The sequence below is a fragment of the Seriola dumerili genome, unplaced genomic scaffold (assembly GCF_002260705.1).
Source record: "Seriola dumerili isolate Sdu_G_001 unplaced genomic scaffold, Sdu_1.0 BDQW01000167.1, whole genome shotgun sequence".
Classification (NCBI taxonomy): domain Eukaryota; kingdom Metazoa; phylum Chordata; class Actinopteri; order Carangiformes; family Carangidae; genus Seriola; species Seriola dumerili.
Window position 1 is genome coordinate 374,790 of NW_019174422.1, and position 19,853 is coordinate 394,642.

General features: G+C 43.3%; 1 protein-coding gene across 1 annotated transcript in view; it reads right to left on the reverse strand.

The window, feature by feature from the left end:
* Positions 1-19,853, reverse strand: part of sorcs2 (sortilin related VPS10 domain containing receptor 2) — a 334,331-nt gene that overhangs the window by 169,576 nt on the left and 144,902 nt on the right. Inside the window, 1 exon segment of the mRNA XM_022752257.1 lies at positions 3,761-3,860. Coding sequence (XP_022607978.1) covers positions 3,761-3,860 — 100 coding nt within the window.

Here is a 19,853-nt window from a genome sequence, read left to right on the forward strand (position 1 = left end):
GGATCTTTAATGGAGCCCTCAATGAAGCCATGGAGAGAGACAAAGAGAGGATGACATTGTCTCCATCTGAAGACTCACCTCTCCCTCTAATTGCCTCTAGTCCTATTGATTACCCGAGGCCCCTCACACCTGTTCTGTGTGATCCCTTCACACTGTGTGTAATCCCCTCACAGGGCTCACAGACCCGCTCGTCTGCTGTTTTCTGATGTGATTAGCGCTATTGATCAAAGTGCACTCACGTATGTGTGTGTTTGTATAAGTGTGGGGGCACGATCGCTCGTGATTTCAACGCCGAAAAGAAAGAGGTAAACACATGGCTGCATACTGATATTTAGTTAGATTGATCAAAGTGTTTGATGATCATAAACCTACCATACACCGCTTTTAATAAAAGAACACACAACTGCTCCTGCCACACCAACAAAAGCACACACAAGACGCCCACACACACCGGTTCAAGCAAGCAGCGCTGAACCTGAGCCTCCATCGTGCCCGTTCTACCCGGCCCGGAGGTGTGTTTAAGCAGCAGCTTGATCCCCAGCTCATATTACCAGACATCTTAATGTCACAACACACACTTCCAACCCCTGCCCTCTCTCCCTATCTGTCTCTCTTTCTGTCCCGAAGGGAAATTAAGATGACTCCATTCCCATGCAATTAAATGCTCTCATGCTGTCTGGCCCTCACACTATTCTGTGTGTGTGGGTGTGTGTGTGTGTGTGTACTGAAGCAGAGAGGGAGAGAAAAGTGACTACATCTAATCTCCTTCTATCTCTTGATCGATCGGAAGAACCCTGGACCCCGGTGATAACGCCTGCCAAATTAGACAGGCTGCCACAGTCGGCCGTCCACTCGTATCTCAGCTTGAGTCACCTACTGTACCTCTTGGCTCTCACTTCTCCTTACCTGCAGTGGCAGTACAGCCTGTCGGGAGCACCGGGCCTGGGTCGAACACTCAACTTGACCAGTGATCATATAATAAGCAGGTATGAGGTGGCGAACCTTAGGCACGACTCTAACTTTCCCACTTACGTGCAAATGCTCAAAATAAAAATAATAATATTTATAGTTGAATATATTTTTTTCATATTTGTTTGTATTTATTTATTTTTTTATAATGTGGAAACATTTCCTCCCAGATGAACATAGTGGCAAAATTTATAATTAGTCTGTTAGCCCGTTAGCCTATAAAATTAGCAGTCTGGGGGTTTGTGTGAAGGAGGTGGCCTGGGATGAAGAATTACTGCTTCAGTCCACGCCTGGCTGCCTGCTTCAGGAGCTGCCTGCGGATCGAAGAGCTGGAACGTGGGTAGAAATTGTGACCGGCCGAAGGGCGTATGTGGAACAGAAATGCCCTGAAGAGCTTCTCTGTGAGACTTGCAAGTCCTACAGGAGAGGAGGAAGCGCTGGGGACTGTGTGGGAGCCAGGATGTCAATCACTGGCATATATTTTGGGAATGTCCAGTAATAAGACAGAGATGCACAAAAGGCATATTTAATCGCCTACAAATGAATAGGTTTACTAGGTTATGGTCAAAATGGGTTTCCTATGTATGACAGTCACAGCCACATTTTATGGAGTTAACAAATGAATTGCCCCATGGTTGTTTGTGTGGTGGTTGTGTGTGTGTGTGTGTATATATATATATATATATATATATGTATATATACACACAACCTGTCTTCTGTCTTGAAATCTAGGTAATTTACTGGATTGTCTCCCAACATGTTACTACACACCTGGGTTAATATACATCCCTGTTTCAGATTGTAACCTACTTATGGGAAATTCTATTGGATACATATCGTTTAATAAAACAGGAAAAAGGTTGTGGAGAAAGGCCATGATGTTCATTTGCTGCTGACCTCTACTTTGTAACTGCAAGGCTATTTCTCTGTAACTGGTGAAATGCTCTCAACAATCCACGAAAAAAAAAAAAAAAGTCAAGTCAAGTCAAGTCTATCACGGTTGTGATACACGTTCGATCATCTGCTCCTTCATCTGCTTTATCTATAAAGTTTCTCATGATAATAAGGGAGAGAATGACATTCGGCTCATCAGACATTTCCTTAATGTTAACGCGCCAAAGAAAGCAGTCGATCTGAGCCGATCACACAGACCTCGAGTAATTTAATTAGCGCATGTAGAACTTCTGCGGAAAGAGAGACCACAGCTATACAACAAATAAATAAACTCAAACTACATTCCTATTGTCTTCTGCCTGCTGCTTATTCTGTAAAACTGGACTCATCGCCAGCTGTGGTCCTGAAAACACTCTGCTGCTCTGCTCCTATCTATCGCTCCCTCACCCTTGAGGCACAACAACACAGCCCCGGCCCGCCACCAGGAATTTTCCCATGCCTCCCAATTAGCCACTCCATGCCCGACACACACCAGAATTAATTATTTTCCTGGGTTCTTCAATGGCCCATGCTCCATCCCTCCTCCGCCACGTGCAGTGCAAATCAGTTCACTACTTTTTTTTTTTTTTGCAGAATCCTGCTGACAAATAACAAACAGTCATGGGTGAACATGTCTGAAAACGCTCCTTGAATCTCGAGTGCGAGTCGTGTCTCACGTCTTCTGAGGACGAGTCTCAAGTCACTGTGTGTGCGGCAAGTAGCAAACTCGAGTCGCCGTCTCTGATGTGGAGCCAAAAAATTTGTGCAAAAATACCAAACGATTAGAAAGATCAGTTGCACCATCACATGTCACAAAAATGAAACCCATAATGCATTTCTATCAAAGAATGGAGTCAGTTTCTCTTTCAACCCAGTCGTTATTCATTCATTGTGGAGTTGAAGTTCATTTTGGCGTCTGCAGCACACGGTTTGTGAACTCTAACGTTTACCGCCACTGCAGGAAGTAGTGCAGTAGTGCAGTGGAAGGTATACGCAGGTATACGGCGTATACTCATTTCTAAATACCGTCTGATGCACGTCATTCAGTAGTGTACTGCAAGGCCCTACTCTGCCTCTGATTGGATTGGATCAGAGGCAGAGTAGTGGGGGTCATGTCACCGCTTCCTGGGAGAAAAAACATATTACCTGCCCCCTACCTGCTCTGTTGGTTTACCAGATCCATATGAGGTTCAGTTGACATTGAGGTCATACTTAGTTCAACAGATTATGAACCATTTCTAGAAATGCTCTGGCCCTAAATGTACAATGTGTATTTTATTTTGAAAATCAGCTGTGTCATTCTGAATGTTCGTTAAAAATAAACTAATCTGTGACTGAAATGTTTGCCTCATATATGGATATATCTCTTATTCATGCATCAGGCTGGTGTAGAACCAGTAACCACGAGCAAACTGTATCTTTACACACTATCTGCTACAAATCAGCTGTTCCAAGAGACGACCGGCCCATAGAAGACAAGTGAGAGAATAGTTGTCCAATTTTCATGTGTGGACAAAAGAATAAGGAATACTTCCCTCAAAATACATAATTATGTAGCTGTCTCACTAGAACCATAGTGTAGTCGCCATGCACAGATAATAATTTAAAGAACAGGAGGGCGTCTTTAGTTTAAGTGGATCATATTCTCAAATCACACACTAGATATCCTGTAATTCCAGCCCAGCCTGTCTGTGTAAATATTCATTCAGACATCCAGCACGGACTTTGAGCAACACACTGGAGCACAGCTTTTTTACTTTCCACTGAAATTGGCAGTTTTCAGAGGAGAGAATGTGCCGTCCATCTCAGCAGGTCCACGGACGGCACAATCATTCCCACGATCAATACGTCCTCCTACCTTCTTCTTGTTGGTCGGGCAGATGTAGAAACTGGTCACTACGATGGTCGTCCCCGGCATCAGATTGAGTTTGGTGTAGGTGGTGCCGTAGTCAGTAGATCTGAAACGCAGACGGAAACAAGAATAAGAGGGGACAAAGTCTCACAGTAGAACAGCGTTCGATTCCCATGTGAAACTAGCAGTTTATATTGTAACCATGACAACAAAGACCGTGTAATGTCGAAGAAGTACTTATGATCTTTTCCTAAACCTAACCAAACCATGACCGTTATTATAGTATCCATGACAACAAAGGTTGGTACGCCGCTCTCGGTACGATCCACGCGTTTATTATTGTAACCGTGACATTTTTATAGTAACAGGACACGCTCAGTTCATTAGATTAGAACTATTGTTCTCCTGCAGATTGAAACAGCAGCATCTCCATGAAGAACCTTGTAAAAAGGGAAACTTTCTCTTTCTCTCAAACTGCCCTGAAAACATGATGTCAACCCTCCGTTCACCATATTACCACTCTGTGTTCTGCTTTCTGAGCTCAGTGACAAATCAGAATTGGCTGGACAACCTTCATCGCCACGACGATGCAAAAACAGCCCCGGGGCAGCAATTAAGAAATGGCCAGTCCCCAAATCTGTCAGGTTTAAGAGCAGGTATGGAGCAACTGTGTGTGTTTGAGATTGATAGCTAGCTGCTGGATTGTTTCTCCAGTCCGGTTTAGTCACACCCAGCGAGCAGAGTGAAGGTGATTGCTTGTGACAGGTTTTGAAAAACAGCACAGGTTTCAGCTCAGCGAGGCTGAAGTGAGGTGACCGCTTATGTATAATTAATGCCTCAAACCCCTGTCAGGAGCATAGAGGAGAAACATTCCCCTCAACCAAATAATGCAGGCGAGGGAGATTAAAGCAGCAAATACTGATTATGACAGATTAAGAAACTGAATTTATCTGAGGAGTAAGTAGAGGTTACAGAATGCAAATGTAACATACTGCATATTTGCATTTGCTGGTTCTGGTGTGTAGCTTCTGACAGCTTTCTGGGGCTAATTTGGAAAAGTAGTCCAAAGGCACAGAGGAAAAGAAATGCTGCAGCATTTAGCCGAGGGCTGAGGGTTCAACAGGAGGGAGCCGGGAAGGAGAGGCCTTGATGAAAGACAATGATGAGCTAGCACGTCAGCCTGGTTAAGGATGAGAGGATTTACTCCTTCGCGCAGTGGGACATCAACCACTAATGGACACACACCCAATGAAACACATACCCACCCGAAACCCTGCCAAGCCGTTCAGCAATCAGCTCTCCCAGAGTGCTCTGATGCAGCTGGAGAAAATGGAGTGGCATAGCAGGGGTGAGCTATTTCTCTGCGGTGAGCTGGCAAGTGTTTTCATCTTCCTCGCCGGCCTGTGTGCGGTGTTTAACCCAGGATCACTTGGAGGACGTGGACAGACCTAGCGCTGATGGCTGTGTTAGCAGCCAGAGCTCAGTGCTTATCTCAGAGACTCACTTGTGGATAGAGTGAGGGCCTGCTAGGCCTGCTGTGCAGAGGCCCACTGAGAGGCTGGATCATCTGGGTGTAAGTGGAAGAACCACACAGAGCGCTGAGCTCAGATCTGCTCCTAATGAGTGAGTGATGATAATAAACAAAGCAAATTCAGAACGGTCCATCTGACATTTTTTTTTCTCTTTGACAACAATAGTAACTTAATGTATTCTAAACATTATAATATTATACAGGGTTAAATCCTCACTGCTGACCATTTTTCCAAGCAGCATATCAGAAGTTTGCATATTGATTTCCCTTACGTTCAGGCAGCCATTGTTTTCAGAATCTATATGAGATTCAAAACTCATCCTGGATTCAGCTGCTTGTGTGGAATTCAGACATGTCAAACATGAGGACTGTAACCAACCACCACTTTATTGCAAGAAACTATCACATCTAAATGATATATATTCCAAGATGTTACGATGTCCAAAGTCTCTGGGGCTTCAGTGCTGGTAAAAACCCACTGCTTAGCTCTCCAGCCAATCACAAAATTGCCTAATTCGGGGCTGCAGCTCACTCTTTCATCCCTGAGCGCAGTGTAGCCGCGGTGCTTCCGGTTGAACTGCACCGTGCTGGACAGGTGACAGGTGTCTCTACAGCGTCTGTGCTCTGAAAGACGTCAAAAGCCTGATGTTAGCGGGTCTTAGCAGGTTTTTTAACCAGTGGAAAAGGGGCTTTAGAGTCAGTGGGAATTTCCTCTGGTTTGCCGCTACAAGCAGTGGTTAGTGCAGCTTTGACTGTATCATTCTGACTGATAACAGAATGACAGAACTGGTAAAAATCTATAATTGATGTGACTTGAAAATATGAAAATATACTAAAGACTGATTTTGCTGAATGATAAATCATCAAAAAATGTCATCATCATTCCCCGTGTGTTCCTTGGAACAAACATCTCTGTTTGACACGGAGCTCTCTATTACATATTCATAGTCCTTCATTAGCAGGACTTAATGATCGGTGGGAGTGGGCCTCTTGCCCAGAAACACATCTCAACATATAGATGCTGACTGTACACATCTCTCTGTCCTCATTACCCTCACTACCAAGGGCCTGTTACCATGGAGGCTCCTTCCCTCCATCCATCTGGTGTTAAAGACCCAGGGTGTCAACGGATGGAAATGACTAGGTGGTTATACGTGTCAGCTCTGGTAAAGCATTCAGACAAAAGAACAAATTATATCACTGAGATTTGTGTCTGAAATTTGAAATTTGCGAAAACTGGGGCAGTCTTCCCTTGTTCATGCAGATCCAACAACTATACGTGTTACTTGCTGAGTATCCGCATCTGCTGGACACAGGACTTTGTGGTTGCTCATGTGAAAATCATTAAAAAAAAAAAGAGCAGCTGAAAAATGTTACAAAAGCAGGGGAGAAGAATCAGGGGGCAATGGAAAGACGTTATGCCACTAATAAGGCTAATTTGGGGTTTGGGTGGGGGTTGTTGTAGAAAATCAGCTGCACCAGCGCCTTATATGGCAAGAATAATGATGTTGAGTTAATAAGAGAGCTCATTTTGCCATCCAGACCTTTGGATTAATAGACTGGTAGGGAGCTATTGTAGATTAATGAGAAATAATTACTTTGAAACAGAGTGGGGAGCAGATGAGACGATGAGATGGCAGAGAACAGAGAAGAGAGGGGAGGAAAAAAAGGAACTAAAATTTTATCTATTGCTCTAAATGCAGCCCTCAATCCTGGTAAAATGACATTCAGGCAGGAAAGTGGGGCATCAGGACACAGACAAACACACTGTTACTGCTTATATTACACTTCATTTCTCTACTGAGATGTGTCACAGTGTCGTTCACTTCAGACGATATGTCCTCAAACATCGCAATCAAGATATGCTTGAATAAACATTCTGTTCGCCTTAACAAAAGCTGCCACGGACACAAGTGATTTGTTAGAGGCCGTACAGTTGAAATAATAACACTGGAAGAACATAAACCACTAGAATACTGGGTTATAAAAGAGGAGGAATAACAAGAGACAGAAAAGGGGAGAGAAAGGTGGACAGGAGAGTGGATGTGACGAGACAGACAACTGCGGGTGAAATTGTATTTTCCTTGATGCGCTTGAGAAAACAGAGAAATGTGGAAGCACTTTACGGCGGGCGACAGGTGCTGATTCAGATTTAATGTCCTAATATGTCAAGGTTGCTCCCAGCGGCTGACGTCTCGGGGAAGACAAATCGAGAGTGTCAAGCCGACGTGTGATGAGACAGAACACAAAAAAATGTAGAGAAGAGGGGGAAATAAGAGCGGATACGAGGAAACTCGTCTCTAATGAATTTATGAAAATCCAGCCGCAGATCTTCAACGTGTTAGCTGGTGATGGATTGTGACTGACATGTGCAGAGACCTTTAGAGAGGCAGGTGCTCCAAGTTAAACAGGGGTATGTTAAAAAAAAAAAAAAGGCAAAGGCCTGGGGTGCTGGTCAACAGACACCGTCGAGGCCTGAGGGCCTCGACAGTGGGACTGCAGCAGCACTTATCAATGGATAATAATGGAGGTTGTGAGTTCTACTATTGGATTGAATAAAGGGAAAGAGAAACTTTAGCATGAAAACAATTGTTGTATTGTACATTTATAACTTTTGAATCTGTGTAGTTGCTTGAGGTGATGGACCTGGACCTTCACTTTAGTGTGAACTGGTAGATTGAGTTGTTACATCATTGCAAGAAACAGATATTGCTGTTTAACATTTGAACCAGTTTAACTGTTATTGCTGTTAGCATTTGCTAAGTAATTTAAAGTGAGGATTCCCTAGCCCCATTGTGTTAAGTCTGTAAGCTTCTGTGTGCCAGTAGCCTGTGTGTGACTAAGAAAGGTCCAGAGATGAAGGTCAAGACTCAGAAATTAACATTTCCCTCACAGTAAAAGTATCCTTCCAGCTTAAAGTATTTTCCAGCAATTTCTAACAACTGTTGCAATTATAGAAGGGAGCTGTCGTTAGTGTTTTGGTATCGTTAGGACAGGTCAGTAAGGGTGCTAGTGAAAAGGTAGAGAGGCAGACTTTGGGAAGCAGCAGGAAGAATCCCCTTCGCCCCGGCATATATTTCTTTCTGATTAGAAACCTTGTCAGGCAGACAGGCTCATCTTCAGCACTTTGAAGTGAGGGCTGAGCAGCGTTCCTGCACTGGCTAACAATTTACAGCATAACCTGTTGAATTATAGCAACCTGTATGGAATCTTACAACAAACCACATCACTGATTATCACCTATCAAACATCAAAGAGTAGCATCAATCTGACCGATGAGTGGATGGGACTGGATGTTACTTTACTGCCAGGAGTTTGCTCCACAGCCACAGCGCTGGTCCAGAATCTGTCCTGCTACGTCTACGGCTATAATTAGTTAAATAAATACTTTCCACTCTGAGCAGGGCAGGAAACTAAACTGCACAGATAGCCTGTTAAAACCTGCTCATGCTTGTTCAACTGTGTCGTTAGTTGTCTCCGAACGTCTGCTCGTACTGTGGAAAGCGCAAATTCCACAACGTTCTCACTTGCTCTTGTAAAATACAGTAAAACAGCGCACACAAAAAACTGTTACAAACCCAATTTTCCTGCCAGGTAGAGCTCCCCCTTCTGAGAGGGAAATGAAATGCTAATATGTCTCCTGTTGAGTATCTGTCTGCCGCATCCCGGGTCGCAGCTGCGCCTCCGTCAGGGCACATCACGGATGACCTCAGGTGAAAGCTCATCATGTGATGTAAATTGATGGCAGCCGGGCCTTATCATTTATTTTCAATTTAAATTAAATTTATTATCAATTGTTAAAAGCGTTGAATAATGGCCACAAGTGTTTTTATAGAACATTATGATGTTAAAGTGAAGTTGAACTTTAACCTTTTAGATATAAAACATTATCACTTAATTATGTCCTTATACAAATTTGAGTTAAATTGTGTCATAATTAGTGTCTGAATTTGTGAGTTATGGCTAAAAAACGTGTTTTGTGAGGTCCCAGACTGCCAGAAGTAAAGGGAACGTGAGTTTACTGTGACCTTGAACTTTGACCTTTGACCACCAAAATCTAATCAGTGTGATATGAGGACGTTCCGTCAAGGTGTTACTGATATATCACGTACAAGTGAATGGGAAAAGACGTGCAGACAACCCTGGAAAAAAAACCACCTTTGGACATCTGAACTATTTCAATTTTTGGGAGTATGAACTCAGTTTGAACTGAAATCTGAGCTCGCTCTTGTGAAGAGTGAAGTTGCACATCACTGATACTCTGGTTGAAATGAAGCAGAGCAGTGATGTGGTGTGTTAAAGACAAGCCAGGGGACATATACAGGAGCAGGATGTGTCCTGACATGTCGGATTTCTGCAGGAAGCCAAACACTGAGGTAGACAGATGCTGTCAGTCCGAATCAGGGCTGGACAGCCAGACGGCCAGACTGCCAGACTGTGGGGTTTGACGATCAGGCTCATCAGTGATTGGCTGACACACAGATGTCCCCTGGAGCCCAACTAGCAAGTGGGGAGCAGTAAGGAAGAAGGCGAGTGTCCGCCGATAAGACGGAGGATTGAGCCGTATCCGCCTGTGGAGAATGTGTCTGAGTTTTCAATCATCTGTGCAACCTGCAGCACTGCCACAGAGACACAAGGTTGGGAAAATCTGCAATTTATTACAACACCACCACTCCGCTGACAGGAGTGATGAAGCATGAGGCAAACTTGTCTTTCTGCCAGAGTATCACTCACTGGGGTTATTAGCTGCATCCCAAAGAATGTGTGCCAAATGTTGTCCAGAGTGGGTTAAAGATCAGGTCGTGAGCGACCATAACAATCAAAGCCTCCCCATCTTTCTTAATGAAAGAGCAGGGAATTAGCAGGAGACGGCAGCTTTTGATTTATCACAGAAAAAGGTAATTGCCATGACTAGTGTTAAAATTACTGCTGAGAGAGGGCCACCATTAGCGTTGAAGCTAATTTATAGTGGTTAAAAGCAAGGCGTCATAAATACCACCTGACATATTGCAGTTTCAACAAGTGCAATCACATTTTTATGCTTTAGAATGGTAAATGCAGTTTCATGACACAGCTCTGTGACGCTGAGACAATGAGCATGTGAGCTATGATGCAAAAAAATAAAAAATAAAAGAATAAAAGAAAGGCAGACGCTCCCATCTGCTCCACACATGGACAGGTCATCAATTCTGACCTCTCTCTGGCCTCGCATCATCCTTTAAAAATGACCACTCTGCTTGACTGCAGCTGTTTTGTAGAGACCAGGCAACACCTCAGTGCCATCTATCTGTGTATTCTCCCTGCTTTTTACAGCAGAGCAGTGGTTATGGATGATAAAGCTCAGGGAGTCTCAGGTGCACCCTGGACAAAGGCTTTATGACCATCTGCTATGGCCTGATTGCATCAAAGCCCGGCTTTATTGACTGCAGAACGCACTGTAGAATGATATAGAGAATAAAGATACAGAGAAGCTGCAGGACAGTTGCGAGGCAACTTTTGAGGAAACACTGTTTTGATAAAAAAAAAGGCTGTGGAAATGTTTACTCGCTACTACGACACCGTCTTTTCAAGACATTCTTGGCCCTGAAGTGATGAAAGTGGTGGTGACAGTCGCACAGTCGGAAAAAAAGAGATTTTTAACAGCGAGTCCGTTAGTGTGAGTGCTCCTCAGCTGCGGATGCCTCCAGAAAATGACAGCTAAAAGGATAACTGCTCAAGTTCTCTTGGACTTGGGATGACAGCAGCAGACGTGTCAACCACACTGGGCACCACTCATGAAAGAGGAAACAAGTCGCCATGTCTACAGGATGGTGTTAGGGTTGACGGGCTCGTGACACCACTATAGACCAGACCAAGGAAACTGTTGCTGTGGACACTTTTTCTACCAAAGTAGAAGTCTGAACGAAAAACGCCTGACAGATACATCTGAAGATTATCCAAAGTAACAGGAAGAGATGCAGCTGTTCAATGCTGCGAGCATCAACAATGACTGGTGGAGGAGCTCCATCTGTGGGGACATGAGATGATAATTCTCGGGTCAGATGGGATATGTAATCCCTCTGTGGTGTTCCGGTCTCCTTCCAGTGTAGACAACCTTTAAAGGGAGGGGGGTGGGGGGTCTAGAAGGAATCCAGATCAGATCAAACTGCCTCTTTTCAACACAAAGAGGCAGCACTTGTAGTCAAAGCTCCTCATTGGTGAGTGGGTTACTCGCTCTTTCTCTGCTGGTGAGCCCTAACACCTTGTGAAGGAAAGCCACTCCCATTTTTCTAGTCATTAAATAAAGGTCACGAGTCATGAGCATATAAAAACAAAACTATCCCCCACAGCGAAATACCCCTGAATGTGAAGAAGATGTAACTTTTTTTTATAATTTGTGTGAACTGGTACTTTAAAGGCACAGCCTGTGACTTCTCCCTCCAGGGGTCACTCAATCAAAACAATAATTAGTAACTAGAATCACCTCGTCGTGCTTTGTCTGCCTCCTCCACTCAGACTAGTTTCAGATTACATCCGTTTATCCAGAGTCATCAAATATCATCACATCAATATCATCAAATATCGACCTTTAGCCATCGAATTTTGATCAGTTTGTCCTTGAGTCTAGATGAATGTTTTTTTTTTAAAAATAATTCCCTCAAAGCCTTACAGAGATATTGTGATCACAAGTTCAAAACCGCGTTTTGTGAGGTCATCGTGACCTTTGACCCCCAAAATTGAATCAGTCCATCCTTGAGTCCTAGTGAATGTTTGCGCCAAATTTGAAGAATTTCCATCAAGGTGTTTCTGAGGTATCATGTCCATGAGAATGGGGCGGACATACTGACAGACAACCTGAAAACAGCATTGCTCCGGTGCTGGCTGTCGCTGGCACAGAGGCAATAAAGACAGCGTGGGATCATGGGAGCTGTTATCTTCACAACCATTACCGGTTTGGATTCCTTCAGTGTCAGTGGTTCAAGAAATCAAAGAGACCCAGTGATTCTAACCGTTAAAAACACTGAATGAAGCAGTTTGACATTTAAAGTCAGTGTTTGAGCGACGCTGTACGGAGGACAGAGACTCAGGGAAGAGCTGGAGCTGAGATTGATGCTAACCTTTGTTCTGATTGTTTCTCTGATAACTTATGAAGCAGACGTTCAGCAGGTTTTTACCAGCAGCTGAATGATCCACAGAGGTGTCCTCCTCTCCACAACAAACACACCAGGGGATTAAACTCAGAGATTCAGCGACGCTCTTCAGTGACACAGGACAGGACGTCTCCAGCAGCTGGAGCTGAGCTGTCTAACATTTCCTCAGCTTGTTTCTCTGATAACTTCAGATCCAGACGTCCGACGACTAAAATCCTTCATCTGCTTCAAATATAGAGTGAAAACCACCAAGATGTCAAAAGTGTATGTGGCTTAAAACTAGATAAAAGTCAATGTTGAGCTTCTGTCACACAAACACGCTGACACATGATCATAGAGGATATGATGTCATTGACAGGCGACCAATGACACGTACGGATTAAAATTAAAATTAAAATCACAGATTTCTCTAGTTTGAGAAGTGATGGAAATATTTGGGATAATGTAAGAACACAACTCAACAACATGTAGAACACAGGTCCAGTTGTTTTTAGACATTTGAATGTGGAAAAGTTACAGATTAGAACTTTAAGTCAGTGTAGGACTTCACTTGAGAAGTCTATTAATGTGAACATTCTCCTTCCTTTCCCTCTCCCATCCTTCACATCCTATAAAGCACACTTTGGATTTTCAGCCCAACCTCTGCACTTGGCACCACTTTATCAAAATGGCATTTGCAGTGCCAGACGGCCTTGAAGGCATCGTCATGGGTAATGCAGCAGAGAGGACAGGGAAGATAATGCACCTGTATTGTCCTGTACTGTAGAAAGAGACGCACGCTGCTACATGAAGGAGCCATACTGTGACAGATTTGCTTATGCTTGCACTTGCTCATACTGTATGATGAGAGTAAATGAGGTAATTTACATGAGAATCACAATACCAGGCAGCAGAGGGTGGGAGAATGTGGGCTACATTTTTGTTCAGCTTAGTCACTGATGCCTCAGCAGCAATTGGCAAATTGCATCTGGAAGCACCTTCTACACTGCTGCAAGTAGTCTGAGCAGGCAGTAAGCCAGGATACAGTGATTCATGCTGAGTGAGGGGACTTCACAGCAGTGGATAGTCTCTTGAAGTGCACAAAACCACTGGAGCGTGGTTATCAGGACGGAGCGCTGCTGCCATTTGAGAAGCTGCTTATGGAAGTCCCCTGACAGTCCATTCTGCATTTATTTTTCCCGTTTATATGGAGAAATGACATAATATTACGACTCCAGAGAAAGAAAAGAAAAAAAGGGTGAGTCGAGGAATTGAAATTCATCACCATCAGACCAGAGAGCTTTCAATGGGGAGCCTTTTCTAAGAGGTCGTTGTTGTATTTTACCCACTGACCTCGACTATCTGAGGTTCCGCTGTTGAGTCACTGGCCTCGACCTGTCAGCTGTGAAGACAATTCATTTGGGTTCTTTTGACAAGAACAACTGAATAAAAAAAAAAGAAACGATAAAATAAAAGACACATGGCGGTTGCCAGGGCAACCAGGTCTCCCTTTACCAGACTCTATCAACACAGGCTTTTAGTCCGGTTAAACCGAACCCTGGTTCGTTTTTCCCCCCTTGGTACGATTCGTGTGGGCAGATGTGAAAACAGTAATCTCACTCGGGTGCAGACCAAAACAATCGCACCAAGACCCTGTCGAGGAGGTGGTCTCGGTGTGGTCCCAAACAAACTCTGGAGCGGTTGGTTTTTGCTGTGAACTCACAAGTTTGAGCTACACGGTTCCCACAACCTTCTTCCTGTGTTTACGTACTACTCATAAACTGAACCGGATCAGAGCAAACCACCTTTAGGTGTGAAAACGCCCTGAGTTAGCACTTCATCTAAGGCATTCAGCCACAGCTCTGTCCCTTCCTGTCATTTATCCCATCCTCACCACCTTCCTCACTATTGTTCCCAGAGATGATGTTTGATAAATCACTCTCTTTCAGTGCGGGGCTGAAGCTCTGGGCCTCCACTGTTAATCTGTTTCCAATTAGAGGTCAGTACGTGCCTCACAATACAAGTTCCATATGCCTGTCGTTAGCGCCCTGCTTGCATCTCTCTCATGAAAGGTGCAGAGATGGTTTTGAATACAACACCCACAAAAGAGGAAAAACACATTCATATATGATAACCCTTTATTACTAGGAGAAATAACCGCACTCCCTGGAGCCCATCAACAAACTGACTCTCCCAGTGAGCATAATTAGCAAAACTGAAAACTGAAATCCTTGATGAGACGTCGATCCTGCTGCACATGTCCGGGGTCCTTTAATGTGAGAACTACAGCTACTGCCTCCACCAAACAGAACAGTTGCAGTTTACCAGACTCATATATTATATGTGGTGAGGAGATGTTAAAGGAACCCGAGTGCAGTGAATAAGTTTGAAAGAGAAACACGGTGTCCTCCCTTTAGAGACTGTTGTTATCACTCTGTCACATGGTAACAAGCTAAACTAAGATGGTAAACATGGTCAACATTATATCTGCTTAACATCAGCATATTACCATTGTCACTGTGAGCATGTTAGCATGCTGGTGTTAGCATTTAGCTCACAGGCCACTAGCATTGCTGCAGACTCGTCTTGTTGAAGCAGTGCGGGCATGTTTCCACATGTTGGTGATTTACTGCAACACTGTACAGTGATGCAGACTCTTTGTCCTTTGTGTGCAAATGTTACATTTTACAAATGTGCTGTGTAGCTAAGGAGACCTTCTCATTTTCATTTTACTTTTGTTTTTCCAAGTGGTTATTTTACACAGCTAAAAGAGGAGTACTCTCCCTGTTTGAAGTGCATCTGTCATGAACATGTAAACTCCAGTCGAGGATATATGGTCATGAAATGGTCTCTCCTGCAAAAATCCATCTGTGTGACCCATAATTCCCTCCTCTGATTATGGGAACATGGTTGCAAATGTACACCATGGTAAAAATCAGGTTACTCCTGCAGAAAGCTTACAATTAAAGGCATTTAAACCCACTGACTGAAATGTGAGCAATGTAAAGAAGTGGCGATAATAGCATTGAATTTCGTGGCAAGTCCACTTAGCAGCTCCACTTATCTTTCCCCTCTCTCTCCCTCTCTGTCTCCTGACTGAGATTAAACACTTCTTACGAGCTTCTCCTCAGTCTTCCCGCTCTAATGTGGTTAAGCTATGACTCACCCACTTCTGCTGGCTAGATTCGGCTCAGCAGAGACACCAAAGGCACCATGAAACACCCCCACCCCCATCCATCCACTTATTCTCTGTAGCACCCACACTGCACCCTCCGTGCACCCATGTCCCAGCTGAATAGACGGAGGAAGGACAGTAAATGGGGACATTTATCTAGGTGACATCCCCATCAGTACCCCTGGGGACACGCTCCCTGAACATCATGCTCTCCCAGACTTCCCATGAAGCGTTGCTGTGTTTGTGTCCTGTTGAATCTGTGAGGTTTGGCTCACATCTGGTGTTTTAGGTATGAAATCAGAGCGAGCAGAAACGAGCAGATAAAAAGGAGCAAATCTTCCGAATGAAGTCGGCTGTGAATCCTTAAACAGGAGACGTCGTTCGTAATCAGAGCGGCAGATCCTCTCCTCTCTCGACTGTTTCAATCAGTCCATTCTACAAATGATCCCATCACCCTCTCTGCACTTTGTTTTGTTTCTCCATAACCACACCGAGGCACCGAGGCACAACAGAGGAAGTACAAAGACAAAAGAATGCTCTCAAGCTTAATTGCTTTTACTGGAAAAGATGTTTCTCTCTTTCTTTTTTCCTCAGGCTTTTGGAAAATGCTCATCACTCCTACCTCAAAAAGCTAATTACTGATCTCATATGGATGATTAAAGAGAGAAGAAATGCTCATGTATTAGAGGTATAACCCACAAATTCAGCAATTAGATCACTGCAGAGAAAGATTAGGCTTTCAGCTGTTTTCCACACTTAAAGGTGTAATCCATGTTATTGGAACGACATTAACTAAAGCCTGGAATTTTACTTCACTTACAGTTTTCAAAGTAGGATCGCGCTTTGACTGAAGCTGCTACCACTTACATGTATACAGTAGGGTCCAAAAGTCTGGGGCTATTTTCCTAATGTGTTATTTTTGTTTGTCAGAATGTGAGGACTACATTGTTCACATTATTGCCTAAGATTGCCACTCTCATGTTTCAAATGCAGCACTAATTAAAAAAAAAAAAAAACTAAATAAATAAATAAAACTGAACACCTGGGTAGGAATTTCAAGGCTGCCCCCCCTCCCGGCAATGATGCCCTGAAAATATTGTATGCCCTACGGCCACGATGGCCTTTGTGCCCATGCTACTGTCCTTGCAGCTTCGATTGGTTGTGCGCATATACTACGCTGCTAACCTCTAACCAACTAGTTAACTCTCTGCTCCGGTTGCCAGCATTACCACTTTCTCTTTCTCTCTCTCTCTAACAAGCTACCCACACAACCGTGTACTGATCTATTCCTGAAAGGCGCTGCTCTACTCCTGTAACAATATTCTGTCTCACACGTCTCAAACTTACTGCAGATCTCACACAGAGATGATAAAACAGAGTAATTTGCTCGTCTACTTGCTACTGCTGCCTCCCAGGGCTTAATAAGCAAGTTTAGCTTCCACACATCTGCACATGCTTATAATGCTGCAATATCATAACTGATCTCAGAGCGGTAGAAGCTGAGTCAAGGACAGCTTGACAAGCTCCAGTCCTTGTCAACGGGACATGGTCAGACCCACGAAAACTTTCATAGCTTTACTGTGATAAATGATTTATGTGAGTTTGATACTTGAAAACTGTTCTTACATTCATCTGCTGAGAGTGATACGTTTTTCTGAAATGAAATATATTTACATATTTATAGATTCTGGTAAATTGATATAGAATAACGGACTGCATCTTAAAATGTGTCTTTTTAATTATATTAAAAAGTGAATAATTTATGATTTTCATGTCATCTGTATTATTTTCTCATTTTTTCTTATCACAAAGTCAGGTTATTTATTTGTAGGCATGGGCTTGCCACTGAAATGAAGAAATTCCTGGCCTGCTGCACACTATTCTGCTTTATCTGTAGATGTTCCAGCCACACAGTGAAATAAAAGCTTCAATATCTTGTGTCAAACTCCAAAAACACTTTCCTACATTTCCCATGATGAATGCAGTGGCACATCATCCATGCAAGATTAACACCTTCTTTCAAAGGCCACATCCCCAATTTGTAACTTGGGTTTTCCATCAGAAATTTGTAGTTTTCAAACTCAAACTGATCCCAGATTGTTGTCTAGTCCAAACTGAGATAACTCCAGATGACATCATCAGGGTTTATTATGTCAGACATTACATAGGCATTACACAACTGTCTTCTCAGGTTGAGTAGTATTCCCTGTGACTGTCAACTGCCCTGATCGTACCTAACAAACTTCAGATATTGAAGAAAATGGCAGCAAAAATAGCAGCAAATGGCAGAACAACAAAACATGCATCTTACTGGAGATAGGTCTGTAAGAGAATGTGCACATTCTTCTTAAAGATATTTTTAAGACATTGAGAAGCTAGGCAGAGCCATCTCTGAACTGTAAACCAAAAACTGGTTTTCTATAAGCTAATTAATTTTAGCAGGAACTGGCAGCTGGTAGCAACAGGAGCAGTAACTGGTATGTATCTGGGCCTGGTAAGAGATGGTAGCTGGTAAACCAGTTAGCATCTACCAGCTGGGATCTGAAGATGCCAGAGGAAGATGTATTTTCTGATGTTTTATTGACTTGACAATGAAGTGGTTAAAAACATTAATTACTTGGTGATGAAAATAATTAGTTGCATTCCCGGTACCAATTGTTTGGGAATTTATTAAAGCAGGTATGAAGTTAATAATGAAAACAATGTTTTGATGGTTGAATCTCTAGTCATCACCGGATATCCCTCTAAGGGTCCTGACTTCAAAGACCAGCAGGCTAGCCCCACTTGCTAACCATGGCTTCATGCTGGGAGCATGCTCTGCGACTGCCAGGGGGCATGTCCACAGAAAGTGGTCCACAGAAAGGCCAGTGATGGTGCCGTGCTGGCAATGATCAAGAGCACATTTAAAGACAATAACATGAAGGACATGAGAAAGTTGCCTTTGATGTGCTGAATGCTTGTGCTGTATGTATAACTTATTACCACAGACCCTTCACTGATTAGTCGAACACGGAGCCATGCTTTGCAGAATTAATTCAGCAATGGGAGGATCAGTAGGATTTCTTTTTTTTTTATGGATTCAGAGCGCAGCTCACACATACATTCTCATTCTGAGCATTTTTTCCTCTACACGTACACAGGATTTCGTTTGGATGAGTTTGTGGCGATTAATATCAAATACACCTCCATGCCTCTCATAGGTTTTCCCCCACTCTTTGTCCCATTTTGCCCTTTCTTTTTTAATCTCAGCATTTTGACCTTTGACCCCAAAAGGAGACGTCTGACAGGATCGCCAGACACCGACACGTGCCTGGGTGTCAGAGGTGAAGCCTCATGGGAGGCGGTCCCGTGTCAATGTCAGGAAACCCAAAGACAAAACAATTTGTCACAGTAACTGACTCTGACAAGACCCAGAGACTAATCAGCCTCTACTGATTGCTGTTAGTTTGACTGTCGATACATGTGCAGTCAGAGACGTGGACTAAATTCAGACTTACAGTTCTTAAAATCTTAACCCTGATCATGCCTGGCAGAAGATTTTAAGAGTTACTAGGGATTTATATGACAATGGATAAATGTTACTTCTTCTCTTAAAGTGATAGTTATTAGACGTGGGGTTGTGTGAGGTACTTATCTATAGTCAGTGTATTACCTGCAGTAGACTCAGATCAGCTCCCAGTTTTAGAGAAGCAGCACCAGCACAGAGGCTCAGTGATGAGCTGCTGTGGATGAGGTCAGCAAAATTACACTATGTTACGTTACCCTATGAGTGAGAGAGAAAAAGGAGCAACCAAAAAAGCAAGTGTGTCCCATTTAGCTCACCTCTCTCTCTCTCTCTCTCTCTTTCATGGTTATCCTGAGTGATGACAGTAGGATGACAAATACATTTTATGGCTTTGTTAAAACAAAACTGTCATCACAACCTGACATACAAACCAAACTAAATGACGTGTTCTGTCTGTCTGTCCATCTGCTCCACTCTTAAATCACAGCGCAGTTATGTACGTGAAACTGTGGTGGGGCAAATTACATTCAATATTAATTAAATACTGCAAACAATTAGTTGCAACATTAATGGGAAAACAAGTCAAATATCATCTTGACATTTGCAAAGGCATGAGCAATCAGCGATCGATCTGATGATCGTCGATCAGAAATGTCATCCGCCAAGTTTGTGGCAAGCATATGTTCACCCACCTGACACCAGTCTTAATAAAATGGAAATTCACCCCCATACAGTTGTCATGAAGGAGGAAATTAGCTCTAGAGACCAACACCATTTTT